The 19,783-nt window shown below is 41.5% G+C and overlaps 5 protein-coding genes across 7 annotated transcripts; 2 read left to right on the top strand and 3 right to left on the bottom strand.

Moving 5' to 3' along the window:
• The first annotated feature begins 178 nt into the window (after window positions 1-178).
• On the top strand, window positions 179-11,252 carry LOC6572808 (metastasis-associated protein MTA3). 3 transcript variants are annotated; one of them, XM_044007379.1, is made up of 13 exons: window positions 179-396; window positions 2,968-3,129; window positions 5,988-6,095; window positions 6,674-7,017; window positions 7,082-7,402; window positions 7,476-7,664; window positions 7,727-8,011; window positions 8,079-8,326; window positions 8,392-8,642; window positions 8,702-9,061; window positions 9,128-9,255; window positions 9,318-9,437; window positions 9,498-9,617. In XM_044007379.1, exons 1-12 carry the CDS (start codon window positions 369-371, stop codon window positions 9,435-9,437), a joined length of 2,544 nt encoding a protein of 847 aa, XP_043863314.1. In that variant the 5' UTR covers window positions 179-368; the 3' UTR covers window positions 9,498-9,617. The 3 variants fall into 3 exon arrangements, with proteins under 3 accessions (XP_043863314.1, XP_001998914.3, XP_032585385.1); XM_001998878.4 differs by having other exon boundaries at window positions 180-396; window positions 9,318-9,433; window positions 9,498-11,252; XM_032729494.2 differs by lacking the exon at window positions 5,988-6,095 and having other exon boundaries at window positions 181-396; window positions 9,318-9,433; window positions 9,498-11,252.
• A 347-nt stretch (window positions 11,253-11,599) lies between these two features.
• Window positions 11,600-13,086, bottom strand: LOC6572809 (3-oxoacyl-[acyl-carrier-protein] synthase, mitochondrial). Its single transcript, XM_001998879.4, has one exon. The coding sequence runs from the start codon at window positions 13,003-13,005 to the stop codon at window positions 11,701-11,703; it is 1,305 nt and encodes a 434-aa protein (XP_001998915.1). The 5' UTR covers window positions 13,006-13,086; the 3' UTR covers window positions 11,600-11,700.
• A 783-nt stretch (window positions 13,087-13,869) lies between these two features.
• On the top strand, window positions 13,870-15,802 carry LOC6572810 (methanethiol oxidase). Its single transcript, XM_001998880.4, has 6 exons — window positions 13,870-13,996; window positions 14,073-14,236; window positions 14,297-14,766; window positions 14,817-15,309; window positions 15,372-15,497; window positions 15,555-15,802. Exons 1-6 carry the CDS (start codon window positions 13,984-13,986, stop codon window positions 15,747-15,749), a joined length of 1,461 nt encoding a protein of 486 aa, XP_001998916.2. The 5' UTR covers window positions 13,870-13,983; the 3' UTR covers window positions 15,750-15,802.
• Window positions 15,803-15,878: 76 nt separating this feature from the next.
• Window positions 15,879-17,881, bottom strand: LOC6572811. Its single transcript, XM_032733586.2, has 5 exons — window positions 17,679-17,881; window positions 17,365-17,622; window positions 16,677-17,009; window positions 16,282-16,610; window positions 15,879-16,217 (listed from the first exon to the last, which is right to left on the bottom strand). Exons 1-5 carry the CDS (start codon window positions 17,835-17,837, stop codon window positions 16,127-16,129), a joined length of 1,170 nt encoding a protein of 389 aa, XP_032589477.1. The 5' UTR covers window positions 17,838-17,881; the 3' UTR covers window positions 15,879-16,126.
• An 80-nt stretch (window positions 17,882-17,961) lies between these two features.
• On the bottom strand, window positions 17,962-19,708 carry LOC6572812. The gene is made up of 5 exons (XM_001998882.4): window positions 19,419-19,708; window positions 19,239-19,362; window positions 18,832-19,182; window positions 18,150-18,454; window positions 17,962-18,083 (listed from the first exon to the last, which is right to left on the bottom strand). Exons 1-5 carry the CDS (start codon window positions 19,706-19,708, stop codon window positions 18,017-18,019), a joined length of 1,137 nt encoding a protein of 378 aa, XP_001998918.3. The 3' UTR covers window positions 17,962-18,016.
• Window positions 19,709-19,783: the final 75 nt, after the last annotated feature.

The following is a 19,783-nucleotide window of genomic DNA, read 5'->3' as shown; positions in this document are numbered from 1 at the left end:
GCACAGTAGCATACGTAATTTATTTTAATTCATTAAATTGCAAAATATATAGATTTATTGTATAATTTATTTATTTAAATATGCTCTCGGCATGTACAAACAAGTTAGCAGCCCTATTTTCAAATGCAGCCCTGATGCAGCTGTTTACTCGTCGCTGTCATAGTGTGCGTGTGTGTGTGTATTTTTTTAGAGTTGTTTCTAAGATGGCGACGAAAAAAACGCGTCTTATGTGAATGCAAATGCAATCATAACAACTTAAATTTTATGCTAATAAATGTGCGCAAATCTGAAACAAAACTATTGAACAACAGTGCTGAATAAGTGCGGAATATTTTACATGTGAAATTTGGTGCGAAAGTTTTGTGAAAATGGCCACAAATATGTATCGAGTCGGAGGTGAGAAAATTTTTTTCCATACTCGCTTTTCTATCATCTTTCGTTATCGGCGCCGTCTCACTGTTTCGCCTGGTCGTTTTATGTGCGTATGATTGTGTGTGTGTGTGTGTATGAGACTCCCGAATTAAGGAAATAATGAAAGTGCATTTAATTATCAAATATTATCAAATGTCCAAGCACCAATATCTTCAATCTTCTGTTATCAATGACAGTGATGATGATGATGTGAAATGCGTTTTCACATATGCCTTGAAATTGTGTCGAATTGCCGACGCGAGTTTTAACAACGTAGACGATTTTTCAACACCAACGAAGCGGCAATGGAACATCGAGTAACCGGCCATGGAGAGAGGGGTTATGTGTAGTAGTATGACAACCGAATTGTCGCAGCTGCAGCAAGTGTTTTTAGTACATGTTTCTGTTGCCCCGATAAGCATTAGCACTGAAATATGTGTGTGTGTATGTGGTAATGTGTGTGTGTGTGTGTACAAGCTTGTGCATTAGGGTTGGGGTTACTGATGAAATGAAATTGCATTGACAAATCCGCCTGCCGATCAGCATGTGTGTATGTATATGAGAGTATAAGTGTGTGAGTAATAGTTCTTGCGTGTGTGCTGTGCAATTGAAAGTATATTTTGTGATTTTTACGTGTCTTTTGCTTTGTTTTTGCTATTGGGATCGTCGTGTTTTCTTATGCTAATGAGTTTGCAATTTTTCTTTGGCACAGTATCTCACGCTCTGAGTGAATTTTCCCTCTTTTTTTTTTTTTTTTGTTGTACCCATTTTACGCACTCATGTTGGTAGCTCACTCGTTTACTTGCTCGCTTGCCGATGACGTTATTGTTGTCTTCACCTGCCTATGATATAGAACAATGGTTGTTCAGCTCGACCAAATCAAATGCAAATGAACTGTAAATAGGAAAATGCAAATATCTAATTAAAGCAATCAAAATAAATAATAAAAATACAACAGCAAAAATAAATAAATAAGAAAACCCAGCACATGAATAAATTACAAAATTTTACGGTATTTTCATATGTTTCAGTATGGGTGTGTATGTTGGTCTCGCAGTGCACGCGTTGGCTTCGAATTTGTCTCCATCAGCGCTTTTGTTAGTCACTTTTAATAGCCACACGCACACATACACAAGCATACGCACACACACGTATACACAGCAGCCCAAATGTCGTCGCAGGCTATGGCGACACTTTCTTTTTCATCTCTTTTTATATCAGCCAAATGCAAAAGATACATTTTCCTTTTATAATATGCCTGGCGTGTTTTACCGCTTGATCGCTGCTCTTTTTTCCTTTTCTTTTGTGTCATTTTCTCTCTTCTATCGGCTTTCGTTGCTTCTGCTGCTGCTGCTGTTGCCGTGGTCAAAACCCAAGCAACGGTTTCTGCGACAGGTTCCGCACCGTCGCTCTATGTATGTTTGTGTGTGTGTATTCAGCCCCTTGCCTCTGTCCATGGACATCGTTGTTGTTTCTGTTGCGCGAGCTGAATGGATGGATGGATGCCCACATTTGTATTTAATTGAGCAATGCGCATACTTTTTCACTGTACTGTGGCCGTAATTAAACGGCGTGTCCACTGCCAGCGAACACTGCTATAAACTGTAAACTTCAAGCAGAAGATTGTTAACGGAACGGACAGGAAAGAGTTTACCAAAACACATAAGAAAAATGGGATTATCGATGCTATAAATTATTAATTGCCCATAATTAAGTTAAGTGTTAGCACAATGAAAGATAGGTGACCTAAAGCTTCTTGCTGTAGTTGTTATTGTTATCATCGATAAATGAATACTTTATGTAAACAAACCATTTATCGATTGTTAAGTGTGCTAATAAACTCGCACAGTAGCTAAATAATTATATATGTATATATGTATAACAAAAACTATAAATAGAATGATTAGGGCCATTTTTAATTTTTGATTCGCTTTTGAATACGTTTGTATATATGTATGAATATATCTGAGCATTTTAATTAATTTTGATATTATATTATGTATGTATTAAAATTCATAAATTAAAATTTTTTAGTTCTTGCATATACTATACACAAAATTTAATTAAATTGACTACTTACTATTCAGGAATATATGATATGGAAATTAGCTTGAGAGCCAAACGTGGCACATCACATGTATTTAATATCATTAAATACTTTAGTCGTGGGCTCGTGCGTTTAGTCACAGATAACCCAAATTATGCTCATCTCTAATTCCTGACGTCTGCCTATATTTATTTGTTTTTTTCCCTTGCGTGTGTATGGGTATGTGTGTGTGTTTGTGTGACTTCATACAGACGTTTGTATGTGTGCGTGTTTGATGAGTCTGTTATTTGAGACTGTATGGGTGTATGAGTGTATGTTTGAATGCGTTTTACCTGATGTTGTTGGCTTCATTGGACGTTTGGGCTTCAATTTCGTTTTCCTAATGAATGATTTGCTGCCCCCTCTTTTTGGAGGCTGTTGAGTCTGTAATTATGTTTCCAGCAACTGCATATTTAAATTTTTTGAACCGTAAGTGAAATTCAATAATCCCCAATGGTTGATTTTTGCAGACTACGTCTACGTTGAGACAACGCCGAATAGTCCCTACCTGATACGTCGCATCGAGGAGTTGAATAAAAACCAAACCGGCAATGTGGAAGCGAAGGTCATGTGCTTCTACCGGCGTCGTGATCTGCCCAACCCGCTTGTACAGCTGGCCGATAAGCATCAACGTAAGTACGGCAAGGCGAAATACATACATATAAAGGCAAATATACGTATGTATATACATATAAATATGTATGTATAGAAATGTATAAGTTTTTGGTCAGCTAAGTGAGGTTATGTTTTTGCGACGAGTCGCCGTCGTGGCCTACAAATAAGTCAGAAAGCCCCATCCATACAGATCCTAAGCCCATTTTTCACCACAAAAAGCAAAGTTCGCTTGAAGACGGAAATACACCATGCGCCGCAACCAAAACCGAGCCGAAGCTGCTGCACGCCCACACACCTCAGTCAAATACCACCCGCCTCCTTTTTCACTAGCTCCCGGCATATGCCCAATGTGTGCAATGTGTCAAAGCGGAGCCCACCCAACACGTACACACACACTCACACATACTAACACACACCCACTTAGCAGCAGCAGCAGCAGGAGCGACAACAACAACAACAACAACAATAATGAAAGCTAACATCAAGAGCAACAACAACCGCAATGACAACAACTGTAAAGCATACAGCCAAAGCAAAGAGTAAACGGAATCCGAGCATCCGTAGCAACTACAACAACAACAACAGCAACAGCACATAAACATAATGTGTGTAGAGCTGCACTGTACTTCGATGTTGTTGCCGTTTTTGGTTGCCTCAATGTGGGAATACTAGGCAGCAGCAGCAGCAGCAGCAATGGTAGGTAGACTTGCTGTCTACCTCTGTGCCTCTCTCTCTAGGTGTATAAGCGAGTGTGCACGAAAATTTTCATGAGTCCTGGCGCTGCAGGAGCATCGAAGGAGCCGCGCTTTGCATTTTATGTATACATACACACACTCACCCACTGTGCCAGCCCAACAACAACTAGCAGCTATCTACATGGACAGCGCCATTTGCTGTATCTTTCTACCAAAAAGTATACATACACACACACACCGAGAGAGATATCCATGCACACACACATACACAACCCCCAATCGGTGGGGTTGGTTGTGGCCCACACGAATTCGATACGTGACCCAACGAAAATGCGTTTTTCCAACGCAGCCTTCCATACGCCACCCACCGCCCGCCGCCCACAGCCCACAGCTCACATCCCGCTACGCAACATTTCGTCGACAATGCCCATTAACAGTAACAGCCCCTTTGTTGCCGCCCCCGTTTTCAATAATGCTTCGAATGTTTTTCAACGGCTCCTTTTTCGGAGGTGCTGCTGCGACTGCCACTGCAAATGCGGCAGTGGTGCGGCGTGCGCTGTCAATTTTGCAGCCTAGCTGCTAATCACTCATTACAAATTAGCACAGCAACAGACAACATTCGACTAAGGAACACATATAGTCTATCAGCCGTGTCATGAAACAAATGAAAAAAAGTAGAAATAATCAGAGAGCTCAAAACTGGCCACGACAACGTTTCAAGCTGAAAAGCAAGAAAAAACAAAAAAAAAAAAAGTTCAGTTTTTTGACTGGCAATGACGAAGCTGAAATACCCTAAGTTCCATAATACAAATAGAAGTTGCTCTATATTTCATGCGAAAAATATAATTATTTTGTTAGAGTCCCAACTTGAAGATGAGCACAAAATAAAAACAAATAAATAAAACAAGTAAAACCTCTATTCAGTGGCTTCAACTAGGATATTTCACGTAGCCCATTCGATCTACGTTTTTTTACCATAATGAATAATCCAAATTATATGAATTGCAATATTTGGTTGGTAGCTTTTGAAAGATGTAAGATATATGATTTAGTTTATTGGTTTTATAATTAATTTCCATATACTATTTAAACAGAAGTAGCTATAGATATTTTGAAGAAACCGATCAGCGCAAGCTGTACAGGAACCTACAAAATCTCAGCATTAGATCTTATAAGACCTCAGATGAACACATCCTGGCGGGTGGACAGATAGACACATCAAATCAACTCAGCTCGTCATCCGAATCAAGAATTCATATACTTGGATCGGCCACGCCTCCTACCTGTTACATAGATCTTAACAAAATCATTATACCCTGGTTTCCCATTTTCAATGAGTTCAGGGTATTAAAAGAAGAAAAAAAGTCGAAAAACGCGAAGCGGAGGCAGACATTGCCAGCAAACAAAACGCACACGCCTCCGTCAGGCAAAGCCCGCACCCACCCCACCCACCGTCCGCCTGCGCACTTGCCAGACTGTGCGATTGTGTCCTATCTATGGCTACCGAACAGTTGTACACCCTCACACCCCCTTTGCCTAGCCGCTACTGGTGCTGCTGCTACTGCTGCTGATTCTGCCTCTGCTTCTTCTTTCGCGATACACCTACGCTCTTGTAAATTCACGAATGCACCCACAGTGAGAGGGGTCGTTGGTTTGCTTGGCTTGGTCTCAGCTCAAACTCCTCAAGTAGCGCAAAGAGAAGCAGCTCCTGCTGCCATCACCCAACAGCCACCCCCACCCACCACCGTCCGCCCTCCATTGCCACCACCATCGTTGCCATTGCCATCGAAATGACGAGGCCGCCTAGCCTACCCGTTACCATCCCTTCGTGGCTTGTGTGGCTGGGTATTAAAAATAAATTCAAAAAGTTTTGTATTTATTTTGTTGGGCTTTCTGTTTCTGGGCAAACGCGACATCTTTTAGTAAAATTACTTTTCGTACTTAACCTCACTTTGACGGCACAGTGAACTTGTTTTCGGCTTACAGCTAGGCTAAGTAAATATAAATTAAGTCTCGCTCGTTATACCACTTTCACATTATATAAGTATATTTGTATATATCCGTGTATTAAATGCATATGTATATTTGTAAAATCATTTCCCAAAACTCACCCCAATACACTTGACTCACTCGTACACTCACATACACACACACACACACACACACACTTGATGATGCAGTGGCAACCGCCGAGGACTCACCGCTGGCAATGAAACTGAAGAAAACCTGGCTTAGAACACCGGTGGGCGAGGAGCAGGCGGCGCAAGCTGTGCTCGATCCCTCAATAGGTACAAAATGGCAAAGCAGTTCAATAAATAATTACAATAATAATAATAATAAGCAATACGACTGTAGTTGAAATCTTCTGTTGGGAATGCATAGATATATATTTTTCTTTAATTATTATTTCGTTTTCATGATTTTGTAATAATTCTCTTCATTTAAATGCTATAAAGTAGAGCACCAAAACTTGGTACTGATCTAGACAACATATTATATATTGGATATAAGAACTGTAAATTAACTTTAAAAACTGAAACAAAATTATTATTGTACAGTGAAATACAGTAAACTCACACTATTGAGTGAATTATGAATGTAATTGATTGAAAATTGATAGTTGAAAATTTCAAGATTGGCTATTGTTCGTCAGCAGAGTCTTCACTGTATTTTACTTACACGACTTTTTGCTAAGGTCAGTACCAGTACAATGTAGTCTAGTTACGAACACCGAATTGGTTATGCAATCGTTGTAATTGGCTCTATAACATAGTTCTCTTAGTGCTCGTATGTAATGTCTGATATTTGCACGGCTCTATCTTGGACTGCAATTGCTTATATAGATTTGATTACGTTTGCTTTGCAGCCGCACTCGAAGAGGAACGCACCAGTCCGACGCAAGCGTCTGCCGCCAGCGCTACCAACAATTCCAGCACCAATAACAATACCAACAATAATAACAATAATAATAATAGCAACAATAATAACAGCGCTGCGAGCGGCGCTGCTGCTGCGGCTGCGGGTGGTGCTGCTGGCGGCGATGGCGAGAAGAGCGACGCGCTAACCAGCAAACAGCGGTACCAGATCAAGCATCGGGAGCTGTTTCTATCGCGCCAAGTTGAGTCGATACCCGCCACACAGATCCGAGGGAAGTGCTCCGTGACGCTGCTCAACGAGACGGAGTCACTGCAAAGCTATCTCAACAAAGACGTGAGTTGAATAGAAACTGAGTGAATTAGCTAAATTTGATTATATATTTATTATTTTTCCATAGGACACATTCTTCTACTGTCTGGTCTTTGATCCGAATCAAAAAACGTTGCTTGCCGACAAGGGCGAAATACGTGTCGGCAGTCGCTATCAGTGTGATATACCCGCCAAGCTAAAAGATACCGCCACAGATGAACGTAAACTGGAGGAGCTGGAATCGCTTGTCTGGACGCCGGAGCATAGTTTGACCGATCGCAAAATCGATCAATTCCTTGTTGTCTCGCGTTCCATTGGCACCTTCGCGCGCGCCCTCGACTGCAGCAGTTCAGTAAAGCAGCCCTCGTTGCACATGTCCGCAGCTGCCGCTAGTCGAGACATTACGCTGGTGAGTGGATCAAGATAGAATTAATGAAGGGCAAGTCCATTTAATAATATTTTTGATTTCCCTCTGCTTCTAGTTTCACGCCATGAACATTCTGCACCAGCACAATTATTCAATTGATGAGGCCATGTCCTCGCTAGTTCCTTCCACTGGGCCAGTGCTCTGTCGCGACGAAATCGAAGATTGGAGCGCATCGGAAGCAAATCTCTTTGAAGAAGCGCTAGATAAATATGGCAAAGACTTTAATGACATACGACAAGATTTTGTAAGTCAAAGCAAGTTGTACACAAAATTATCTTTAGTAATTATTATATTCCCATTTAACAGCTTCCTTGGAAGACGCTTAAACAAATCATTGAATACTACTACATGTGGAAGACCACCGATCGGTATGTGCAGCAGAAACGCGTTAAGGCTGTCGAAGCGGAACTCAAGCTCAAACAAGTCTATATACCGCAATATAATAACAATGGCAAAGGCAACGGTGCTAGCGTGAAGGCCGGCAGTGGCGGCGGAGCTGGTGGCATCTACAACGGCACCACCAATGGCGGCGCTGACTTATCCAACAATGGAAAACCGTGCGAGTCGTGCGGGACAACTAAATCATCACACGTAAGGCAATTGGAGGCGAAACTTTTTGATCAATTATTACTAATTGACTCATCTGATTTGATTACAGTGGAATTCCTTTACCAATGGCCATCTGCCATGTCGATTATGTCAGAGCTGTTGGGAGTATTGGCGGAAATATGGCAGTATGAAATCTGCGCATAAGGCCGAAGCTAACGATGGCGAGTCCAAGAAGAAGGCTGCCATTGCCGCAGCGACTCCAGTAGCAGCGTTAGCTACAGCAGGCGCCACCACCACTGTGGTTGATCTTAACGATGATGACAAAGTTAGTGATCTAAGCAATCGTCAATTGCACAGGTATGATTAGCGTGTGTATCCAAATAGATATATATTGTATATTAATGTTGCTATACGAATTGTAGGTGTTCCATTGTGAACTGTGGCAAAGAGTTTAAGCTGAAGACCCACCTGGCGCGCCATTACGCACAAGCGCATGGCATTGCCATCAGTTCAGGTTCGCCGCGGCCCATCATGAAGACGCGCACTGCCTTCTACTTGCACACGAATCCCATGACACGTGTGGCACGTATTATCTGCCGAAGTATTGTGAAACCCAAGAAGGCAGCGCGGCAAAGCGCATACGCAATCAATGCGCTCTTGGTCAAACAAGAATGTAATTTAAATCCGTTTATTTTAATTAATATGTTATTAACTTTAACATTTTAATTGTAGTTACGAATCGTATTAGCGGCAAATCGCCGGCGGATATTAAAAAGATGCTTTTGCTCAAGCCCAAGGATCGGGGAAGTGTCACAAAAATTGCAAATCGATTGGGCGCCCCAGGAAGCGGTCCGCATGAATGGCTGGTGCTGACGCCCAAGGATAAAATGCCACAGCCCATTGTTGTCTCATTCCCTAAGCCGCCCAAAGGACCAGACGGCAGCTTACTCTACGATCGCGTGCCCAATAAAACACCCGATGTGGTCGCCGTGCCCGTTGTGGCTGACAAAGAACTAACTATAATTCCAGCGCAAGCAACATCTACGATACGCAAACGTGTGCATGAGGAACAGCAACTCAATGGCACCGAAGGTGATTTAAACAATTAACTTTGAAAATAACGAGAGTTAATATGAATATTGTTTTTTGCATTCGTAGTAACTATTGTGCCCAGTGGGCCGCCAGCCAAACGTCCCAACAAGGATCCCATGCCCTCGCATTGCCCCAGTCCGGAGCAGTTTGCTGCCATGATGGCAGCATCTGGTCAGCCCCTCTCTAGACATCACGTAAGTGTCATGTCAGCTGTTACTATTCCAATAATTATAAATTTCATCCAATATTGTTACAGCTTAATGGCAAGCAAAAGATTGCGCAAATGGCACGTGGCGGCAATGGACGCAAGCAGGTTATCAGTTGGATGGATGCACCGGACGATGTTTACTTTAGAGCCACAGACGTACACAAGTGAGTGCCAATTATTTATTGATGCACAATCGCCATATTTTATTTAAACTTTCCTTGTTCACAGAAAAACACGAAAAATACTCTCAGCTGTGGATCTGCGTCGTGCGGCGCGCAAACCATGGCGTTCACTGCCTATCAAGTCAATGGCCCCCGAGCCGAGCAGCAAACCTATTGAATCACAAATCGTAATACTGGACTGACCGTCTTCAGCAGATACATCAGCATCAGCATCAACACCATATGCAGCAGCAGCAGCAGCAGCAGCAACAGCGACAAAGTTGCTGTCATATTCAGCCAACAGATTTGAGCAGCAACAGCAACATCCTCCATTTCCATATACAATGGATGCATTGCTAAACTAGTGACCCACATTCTGTCTTTCAGTGGCTTGCCATGTACATACATACATACAACCATACAAACATCCCCTGCATGCTAAAAACAAAAACAAAGAAAAAAAACTAACAAAAAAAGAAACCCAAAAAAAAAACAACAACAATATACATACATACATACATCTAGTGTAGGCAAGTGTTGCAGCATCCACTATACATATGAAGTTGGTAACCATTTCACTAACAGAAAACCAACAACTGACAGCAACAAGAAAACCCACTTTACTAGCGCTTAAATAGATGTCTTTTTAAACAAAACAAAAATTTAAGAACAAAACAAATAGTAAGATAATAAGTGTTAAGATTGAAAGCAATAGTAAACACAACGCGAAACAAATCAAATATTTATTCATAATTTACATAATTTTTACAATTTTTTTTAAATCTCACAAAAAATAAGTTCACTGCAATTTTGGACATGTATGAGAAACTCAAGGAATAATAAGTTCATTGTTTCTATATTAGTTTATGTGTTGTAGGCATTTTATAATAATTCTTAATTATTATTATTATTTTTTATTGCATTGTCCAATTTTCATAAGCGCATACATTTCAACATTATGTACATTGTGTGTACATCATGTATGCCAAATTATTTTAATTTGTCTAATCTATTTTAACTGGCTACCACGCGCCTTCAGGTTCCAAAAAACAAAAATACAAAGCACAATTCCTCGATTTTAATTCTGTTGAGCAAATGTTTGTTGCATCCTAGCTAAACACCAGAATACGTAAATTTGTAGTTCAAAGGCCTCCGTAATTTTCAAATATTTTTTATTCAAAATTTGAATATGCAAATCATAGACGAACGATATTTGAGAAATTCATTTAATGCTTTAAGTATCACAACTTACAAAAAAAAAAAAAAAAAAAAGGAAAAGTAAAAGTGAAAAATTGAGAAAATTTACCTTGTTAATTAATGTGACGTGCAAGATTATTTAAAAAATTAATTATACGCTGTAACGAGAAGCGGATAACCACCACAAATTGTACAGTAATTGGGATAAAGTTTATAACTTCGAATACAATTTATTTTCATAATTTATATACAAATTGAAAATCGATAATTTCAAACCAATGCAAAATAGACAACACAAAAACCAACATAAACACAAATATAGCATATTTTATTTACGCCTATAGAAATACATAAATAACAAATCTAAATCACATAATATACATTTATAAATGTATTGAGCATATAAATAATACAATAATAAAATAAACAATTTGGCAGATGACAAGTAAAATCTAAAAGTAGATCAGCATTAAAAAGATTTCAAGAAAAAAAAAAAACGGAAAAAAAATGAGCAACCACATTTATATATATTGATTATAAAGAAATTCTAATTGTAAGCCAATCTATGTATTTTTAACTTTACAATTTAAGTAATTTTGTAAAATAAAAAATTCTTTAAATTAAATCAAGATAAGTGACAAAAACAAAAGAAGACGGAGAAATAGAAAAGGAAACGAAAACAACAGCAATTATTGATGTCAGCAAAAACGACCAGATAAAACATATTTGTTTACGATTTATAAAGTAAGCGCGCGTATGCCAGCAACAGAAGCAAATCAAACAGAGCTACATATATACAACATTATATACAGATATATATACACACATACAATATAATAGTACGAACTCTGCAATACGCATATATACATTTTTACCGAGCAGAATGCTAGAAATCCTCATGGTTTTCGTGGGTTTGGGACGGGGGTACAAGAAACCGAAAAGTTTTCCAAATAAAGTTTTAAAACTTAAAAATTTTTCCTAAAAAAATAATGCTAAACTTTAATTGATAATATTTGTTTACATGCAACAATTAGGGCTTAACAAGTTTTTGTATTTAAACATATATAAATATATTATTTTCCAGTGTAGCTGGCAATGCAGAGGGAGGCGTTGGTGCCACCGAATCCAAAGGAGTTCTTGAGTGCAATGCGCTGTACCGATTGATCCTCTGACCATTTGCACGATTTGGTCACCACGTTTACATCCACGTCCAAGTGATCAACATTGATCGAGGGCGGCAATTGGTTTTCTGCACACGCATGCACTACGAACAGTGCTTCCAGATTGCCCGAGGAGCCAAGCAGGTGTCCATGTGCGCCTTTGGTCGAGGAGACAAACACCTTGGGTAAATGATCGCCAAAGACACGGCCAATGGCATGCGCCTCAATACGATCGCCGGTGGGCGTGGATGTTGCATGGGCATTGACATAGCTAATGTCCTGGGCCTTGACGCCGGCATCTGCGATGGCACGCTTCATGGCCAACGTTGCGCCAGCGCCATCATCGCTAGGCGACGTAATGTGATGTGCATCACCGGACAAGCCGTAGCCTAGTATCTCGGCCAATATGGGTGCACCGCGAGCACGGGCATGCTCCAGCTCTTCCAGAAGCAGCACTGCGGCACCTTCGCCCATCACAAATCCGTCACGCGCTTTATCAAAAGGTCGCGAGGCCACGGCGGGGTTATCATTAAACGTAGTGCTGAGGGCGCGCAGCCTACAAAAGCCGGCTATCGATAGGGGGTCTATGCAGGCCTCCCCACTGCCGGCTAGCATGAGATCAGCATCGCCGTTCCGTATAAAGCGCAGGGCATCACCAATAGCATGTGCGCCGGTTGCGCATGCTGTTGACACGGAATGATTTGGTCCCTGCAGGCCATGTCGCATGCTGATGTGTCCACACGCCATGTTCGGCAGCAAGCGAGGCACAAAATATGGACTAACACGATTGTAGCCGCGCTGCAGCTGCTGAAATGCTCCATAGACCTCGGCTAGATCGAACATGCCCATGCCGACGCAGACACCAAAACGTTCCCGCTGCTCTTCACTCAGTTCGCTGGGCTTCAGCTTTGCGGCGGCCAGAGCCTCATCGGCTGCAATGATCGCAAACTGCGTGGCAGGACTCATGAGTTTGATATCACTTTTGCTCAGATGTTTGTCTATCTGAATGCGTTCCCTTGGTATTTGTGCCGCCACCTGACAAGGCAGGCCCTTGAATTCCGCTCCCAGTTTAGAAATTGCGGATTCACCCGCCACCAAACGCTGCCACGACTCGGACACATTATTACCCAGTGGTGTCACTGCGCCACTACCTGTTATAACCACACGCCGGCGTGAACCTTGCGTTGATGCTCTTCGTATTTGCGATATCAAACGCATGTTGTAACGGCAAATCTAACAGAAAATTTATACGAACAAAAACAGCTGATAAGACAGTGCTGTGCTGCCACACTTTTCAATAAATGCCGCATGCTGTGGATGGGCTCGTTGTGTAAGCTTACGTGACACGACGCGTCGTGTTACTTCTGTAAACATCGTGTTTAATGAGCTTTAGCAAAAAATAAAATAAAATAAAATAAAGAGTATACATGCAGTAGAATCCGGCTATAACAATTCCGCTTATAACGTCCGACTGTTACTGCAATGAAAATTCTGATCCCCAGACAAATTTTTATGTGCAAACTTCGGGTACAGCCCGATCCATTGAGCGTCGTTATAGCCGGATTCTACTGTATATAAAAATTATAATTATGTAGGAAGGAAAACCTTACAAATAAAAATATTTTATTTAAAAACATTTAATTAAAAAATCTTGGTATTGGCTTTTCAGTTGTTTTGAAAAAGTTAAAAAGTTTTTTTTTTTTTTACTATTTTTTACACAACCTGATAGCTAATACTAATTTTGATACATTTGTTATCTCAAATATTCATATGCATGTATGTATATAAATAATTGTTTAATCGTCATGATGAGTTCAATTTGGATTAAATCATAATTATCACTTAAAAGCGCTACTTAACAGTAAACAACAATATTCGACTTGAGGAAGGTGCTATTAATATTTGATAAGATAAAGAAAAACAAAATATAAAAGCAGATACACGAGCATATGCTTGAAGTGATTGTTTCATAAAACAGAGGTAGAGAAAGAGAGAGAGAGACACAGAGAGAGTGAGAGCCGGCAGTAAATACAAAATGCTCAAATGCAAATCTCTTAAAAAGTTCGCTCAGAACCGGCTGATAGCTTATGGGTTCTGTATTCATGTGTTTATATAGATGGAGGCAAATACTCTCGGGACTTCCAGTGCTGTGCTGTTCTTTGATCAACTACGACGTACTTAAAAAATATTTTGGAGATGTCGAAAGAAGGCACGGCTCATTATTTATTCCGCTGATAGCTTACGTTTATTATTGTTTTCTTCTTTTTGCATTATTTACTCTTTAGCTTGTTGCCATGGCCCCGGCTATGCCACACCACTGGATGCCTTGAAAAACGGACCTAGGGAGACACTACTGTACACGGTGACAATTCAACCCAACTTGGATGAGCCGCATGGCGACTATCTATCAACCATCGATGTGGACCCTGATAGTCCCACTTATAGCCAGGTAAGCAAATATACTTGTTTGCTTTGTTGTTATTGTATTCTAATATTTTTGCATACGTAGGTTGTCCATCGCACTTTTACGAATCGCAAGGGCAATGAGTTGCATCACTCTGGCTGGAACGCCTGCTCCAGCTGCTACTATGTGGACAAGAATGCGAAGAGTGTGCCAAAGAGGAATCGCCTGATATTACCAGCTTTGAATTCCGATTTCATTTACGTTCTGGACGTGGCTACCGATCCGCGCAAGCCGGAAATTGTCAAGGTCATCGACGGGGAAGTGCTGAAGAAGCATAATGTTACTGCTCCACACACGACCCACTGCTTAGCCAATGGAAATATCATGATATCTGTAATGGGTGATGCTGAGGGCTATGCCAAAGGAGATTTCATTCTGTTCGATTCGGAATTCAATTGCGTCGGCACCTGGACAAAGGGCGGCAGAAAAGCACTTTGCGGCTACGATTTCTGGTATCAGCCCTACTATGATGTCATGGTATCCACCGAATGGGGAGCACCTAATAAGTTTAGACGGTAAGCTCGAATGGGACATCCATGACCAGCTTTATATCTTTCTTCTATAGTGGCTGGAAAAATGAAGATCTGGAGGATATGACGCAGTATGGCTGCAGGCTAAATTTTTACAAATGGTCCACGCAAACATTATACCAAACAGTAGATCTGGGTGTGGAGGGCACAACACCTTTGGAGGTTCGATTCCTACACGATCCGAAGCGTCCGGATGGCTATGTGGGATGCGCCTTATATGCCAAGGTCTTCTACTTCAAGAAGAGAGCCGACTCCGATGAGTTTGATGTGAAGAAAGTCATTGATATACCCAACAAGCTCGTCGATACGGGCAGTGGTGTCGCCTCCGAGATGGGTGGTATGATTTCAGATATAATAATATCATTGGATGACCGATTCCTATATGTCAACTGTTGGATGCATGGCGATGTGAGGCAATACGATATAACCATACCGGATCAACCCAAACTAGTGTCGCGTGTATGGCTAGGAGGCGCCATATGCAGCGATCTGCCCAATGTTATCGTTAAGGAAGATAAGGAATTGACCGTATGCGCTATATTCATATATAAATCCATATATAATGCTTTTTGTAATTTGATATGATGCAGGAAAGGCCGCCTCCGTGCATCATTAAGGGTCGTCGCCTGGAAGGAGGCCCACAGATGATGCAGCTCTCTCTGGATGGCAAACGCTTATATGTCTCCTCCTCACTATACTCACCGTGGGACAAACAGGTGCAAAGCAATCGAAGGCATTGCAAATGACAGTTCATTAAGTTCATTTTTTCACAGTTCTATCCCAAAATGGCCTCCAAGGGCGGACATGTGGTCCTCATTGATGTCGATATGGTCAATGGCGGGATGACCTTGAATAAGGATTTCCTGGTTGACTTTGGTAAGGAACCTTATGGACCCAGTCTGCCGCATGAGATGCGCTACCCAGGTGGAGATTGTACCTCAGATATTTGGTTAGCCAAAGATTCTTAAAAGCGAAAGCAATGAAATTCTCTAATCTGCGCAATAAAAAATATTTTTCAATACTCATTATTCACATCACGTAAAATAATAAGTTTCTAGACAGGTGAAGTTAACGGTTTTCGCACTGCAATACATAAATATGCCTTAGATAATTTTATTGGATGCGAGACACTTTTTAAAAATTAGTTACAGAGTTATGTAAATTAAATTTGCTTATGCTTTTGATAAGAGTGTGGAAACGCCTTTTGACAATAATATAGTTCAAAGCAGTGTGGCAACTACACGCCACCCAACCGGGTCGAAAAAGTATTTAAATCCAATCTTTAACCGCTTTAAATTTGTTAAAATACATAGCGGATTAAAGTTAATCGATCTTTTGATTTCAACTAAAAAAAGAAATTCGGCTCTGGCCCCGCTTGAGCCTTTTTATATATTGTTTCCACGGGTAGCTGTATTAAGGTATATATACGATTAACGCTGCAATAATTTATAATATAATTTGTTAATGATATGTTTAATTTATGATAATAGGCATACCCACTTGTTATCGCACGTGTCGTCCATAAAAGACTTGGCCAAGCTACTTAGCACATGTTGCTTGTAGAACATGCAGTCCGTCAAATACGCACTCGTAGGCGGAATGAGCAGCTTCGCCCAGGGCATGGACAGCAGGGCAGCGAGTTGCTTATTGTGGCTGACATCGACTTTACACAGCTCTTGATACAGTGCCTGAATGGCAATGACCACGGCGAAGCACATGTAGCTGAGGGGGACATGGCTGAACAAGCCGTACGAAGCGCCACTGACAAATGCTGCCAATAAATTGAGTTGCTTCATCTCCAGTTTACGAGCGAAAAGAACTTGAACTATCTGAAATGAATTGAAATGAAAATGAAATTTGAACATAATGAACCTTTCGCAGTCAGCTATACTCACTTTGTAGAGCCCCATATAGGTTACAATAAAGCTAGTTGTTTTGAGCCTTAACTTTTTAAGATTCAGGCGCATTAACGAACTAAATAAGTCAATGGTAAAACCTATGCCAAAATATTTGCACAATTCCAATGAAGCTTGCTTAAGGCGACGTAATAAGGACCACTTGCTATAATCCAAAGTCATCGGGTTAGGCTTGATGAACCAGAAACCAGAGTATATATGCTTCTGCTGCTGTTGGAGCACCATTAGCGACGACAACATGAATAGCAGCGTCTGAGCAGGTCGAGATCGCACCAGACCTGCATTCATTTGACGGAGTACGGCTTCCATAGCCTTAAATGAGAGAAGGTTTTTAAATTTTGTTCCCAGTATCCTAAAAAGTCAAGACTATGGGAACAGATTGTCTCTGATACGAATTAGGAAATCTGTCTCCCACTTCTGGGACTTTTAAATTTGAATTATGGGAAATTGTTACGGATCTTTTAAATTGTGAAAGGAAAAGATTGAGTTTGAATATGAAGGAATTCTTACACAGGGAAATTTATTTGGCGCTATTCTTAAATAAGGAGAACCAAGTCATTGTAGGCAATAGTAATATTAAAGATTTACATTTTACGTAAAGAATTTTAATATGTTACAAATATACCGATACATATGTGTAAAACATTGTAAGCAAATGTACACTTACCGCATGTGTAATGCCCGTGATAAAGAATTGCAACACCTTTGGTGGTGCCCACCAGTTGATGTACGCTGCCAGGTAATTTGATAGAAATGGTGTGCATAGATAAACGAAACGTCCGTTCAGACGCCTACAAATGCATATCAAATAGAAGGTAAGCGCATTTGTTGTGGAGGCAAAAAACATAGTTTCCAAATAGTTTTTTGCTGTGGACCACAGACGACGTTTGGTCAGTCGGCGACGATTCAAAATTAACGGCATTAACTGCAGCGAAAAGAAATTGAGCGTAGCATCCATGTCAGATCAGCAAATAGACATACCACCAATGTTGGCAAATAGTATTTGGCACTGGACACATGATTTCGGTACATGTTCCATAGCAGAGCCTGCGTGCAGCTCTGATTGGGCTGGCTGTGAATAATATTTCCGCAGTGTACGTGACTCATGGGATATCCGAATAGCTTGCTGGGAGCAACCATTTTGCTACAGGCACATCTCCAGTGCGACTGACTCCCACACCTGAGACACCCAAACTCCACCCGAGTCGCTGATTCGGTTCAAATAGAAGGTTATTATGCAAATTCCATAGATACATTTATATTTATTTGTTTTTTTATTTTTTTTTATTTTTTATGACTAATTGCATTATAAATTATAATTAAATCCATTTGCCATGCCATCCAGCCGGCTGTAAATGTTGCAGACGTTTGCTTATATTTCCGGCGCTGTTGGGAACGAAAGGGAAACAAATCTTTAAGCAACAAACGCAAATTCTCTTTCAGCAAACTTACTAATTGCCCGTCGTGCTGTCGATAATGATGCTCGCAAGAGCGCTAACTCTCTTCGGGTAGAAGGCATAGGTGTGTATCAGGTACGCCAGCACCAGGGGAAAGACCAGATCGCTATAGCCAAACCGAGATCTTTGCTTTTTCCGGTGATACCTGCCCCACAGCGAGCGACCCGCCTCGAGCAGGGCATAGCTCAGAATGGTCAACTTCGGATAACAAACAAAGCTGAGCCCACCCAGAAAACTCGACACGATCTGCTGTAGTGTTTGGCTGACATCCGTCTTGCTTGCCATATAGCATAAGCTAGTCTAAACAAATGCAAATCGCTTTATTATGCAGTTGCGAATGCAAACAAACATTTGTATGGGCGACAAGGTGATGAGGTGATAAGGTGGTTGCCCTCTTTTTGAGGCCATAGGAGAAAAAAATCAGCACTCGAATGAATTGATAGTCGGATGTAAAAAAGTATGTCTACATATGACAAGGAACCAGTTTTGTGAGAAGGGACGGACGATAGACTTATGGGGCATGAAATGGCGGAATGGACATATGAAGGAAGGAGCTCAGGCAACTGTTAAGATATTTGAGGGAAAAAACAAAAAGGATTCCTGCAAGTCATATTCCCTACTAAAAATATCCAAATTTCTGCATTAATAATCTATATGCAAATAATCATATATTTTACCCGGTAGATGCCCACGTAACAGCCCAGCCAGGCCATAGACTCCAAGCTGAACTGCTTCAAATGCCAGTGACCCGTCTTAATGCAGCTTATCAAAGCCTTGAAGATGTCCAAAGCGAAACCAATGAGCAAATACTTACGCACGCCCTGAACCACATATTGAATGGGACTTAAGCTCCTTTCCGACTGCAGGCAATCAGGTGTTACGAACCAGAAACCTTTGTGCCACTGGCGTTGCTTGCCCAGCATGATGACGGCGCTGCAGGCCATGAAGAGCAGGGTTTGTCGCCAGCGAGATGTGCCCAGCGCCTTGGTCAGCGGGTTAGAGCGCTGCAGCAGCAGGCTTTCGATTAGCTGAAAGAGTGGAGTGGAGGAGCAGTAGGTCCAGGTGCACAGTTGAGCTGACTTACAGCTTGAAAGAGGGCCGTTTGATGTAGCTGCTTCACACGAATGGGCAAGAGCGCATCGAAAGCACCAGCCAAGACGGCAGGCACAAACACCACCGTATTCGGTCGGAATTCGCCCAGCAGGTGACTGAGGAGACACAGATGAGATTATTAAGAGAGAGGAGCAGAGCAGCTGATGCCTACCGCAGCACGCAAATGAAGGTGGCTGACAGCCAACCAGTGACCAGGCCACCGAACACCAACTGGCCGTAATACCACATTGCATTACGGAGCGAGTGCAGCAGCAGCTGATTGCCACGCAAAGCCTGCTTCAGCAGATCCAGCACGAACATGGGCAGATAATACTTCAGGTTCGACCAGACAAACCGATATACATTCTGGCAAGCGGCACGCCGGCAGCTATGCGGATGCAACAGCTCATTGCAGTTGCGCCAGCTGATCTGCTCAGCAAACAAACTACTCGATGCAACCATTGAAAGTCAACTGAAGACCGAAAGCTAAATGATGAATGGGAATGGAAAAGAGAATGCGAATGCGAATGCCAATGG

The sequence above is a fragment of the Drosophila mojavensis genome, unplaced genomic scaffold (genome assembly GCF_018153725.1).
Source record: "Drosophila mojavensis isolate 15081-1352.22 unplaced genomic scaffold, ASM1815372v1 contig_16, whole genome shotgun sequence".
Classification (NCBI taxonomy): Eukaryota; Metazoa; Arthropoda; class Insecta; order Diptera; family Drosophilidae; genus Drosophila; species Drosophila mojavensis.
The sequence above is the reverse complement of the archived record's forward strand: the minus strand, read 5'-3'. Positions and strand labels throughout refer to the sequence as shown.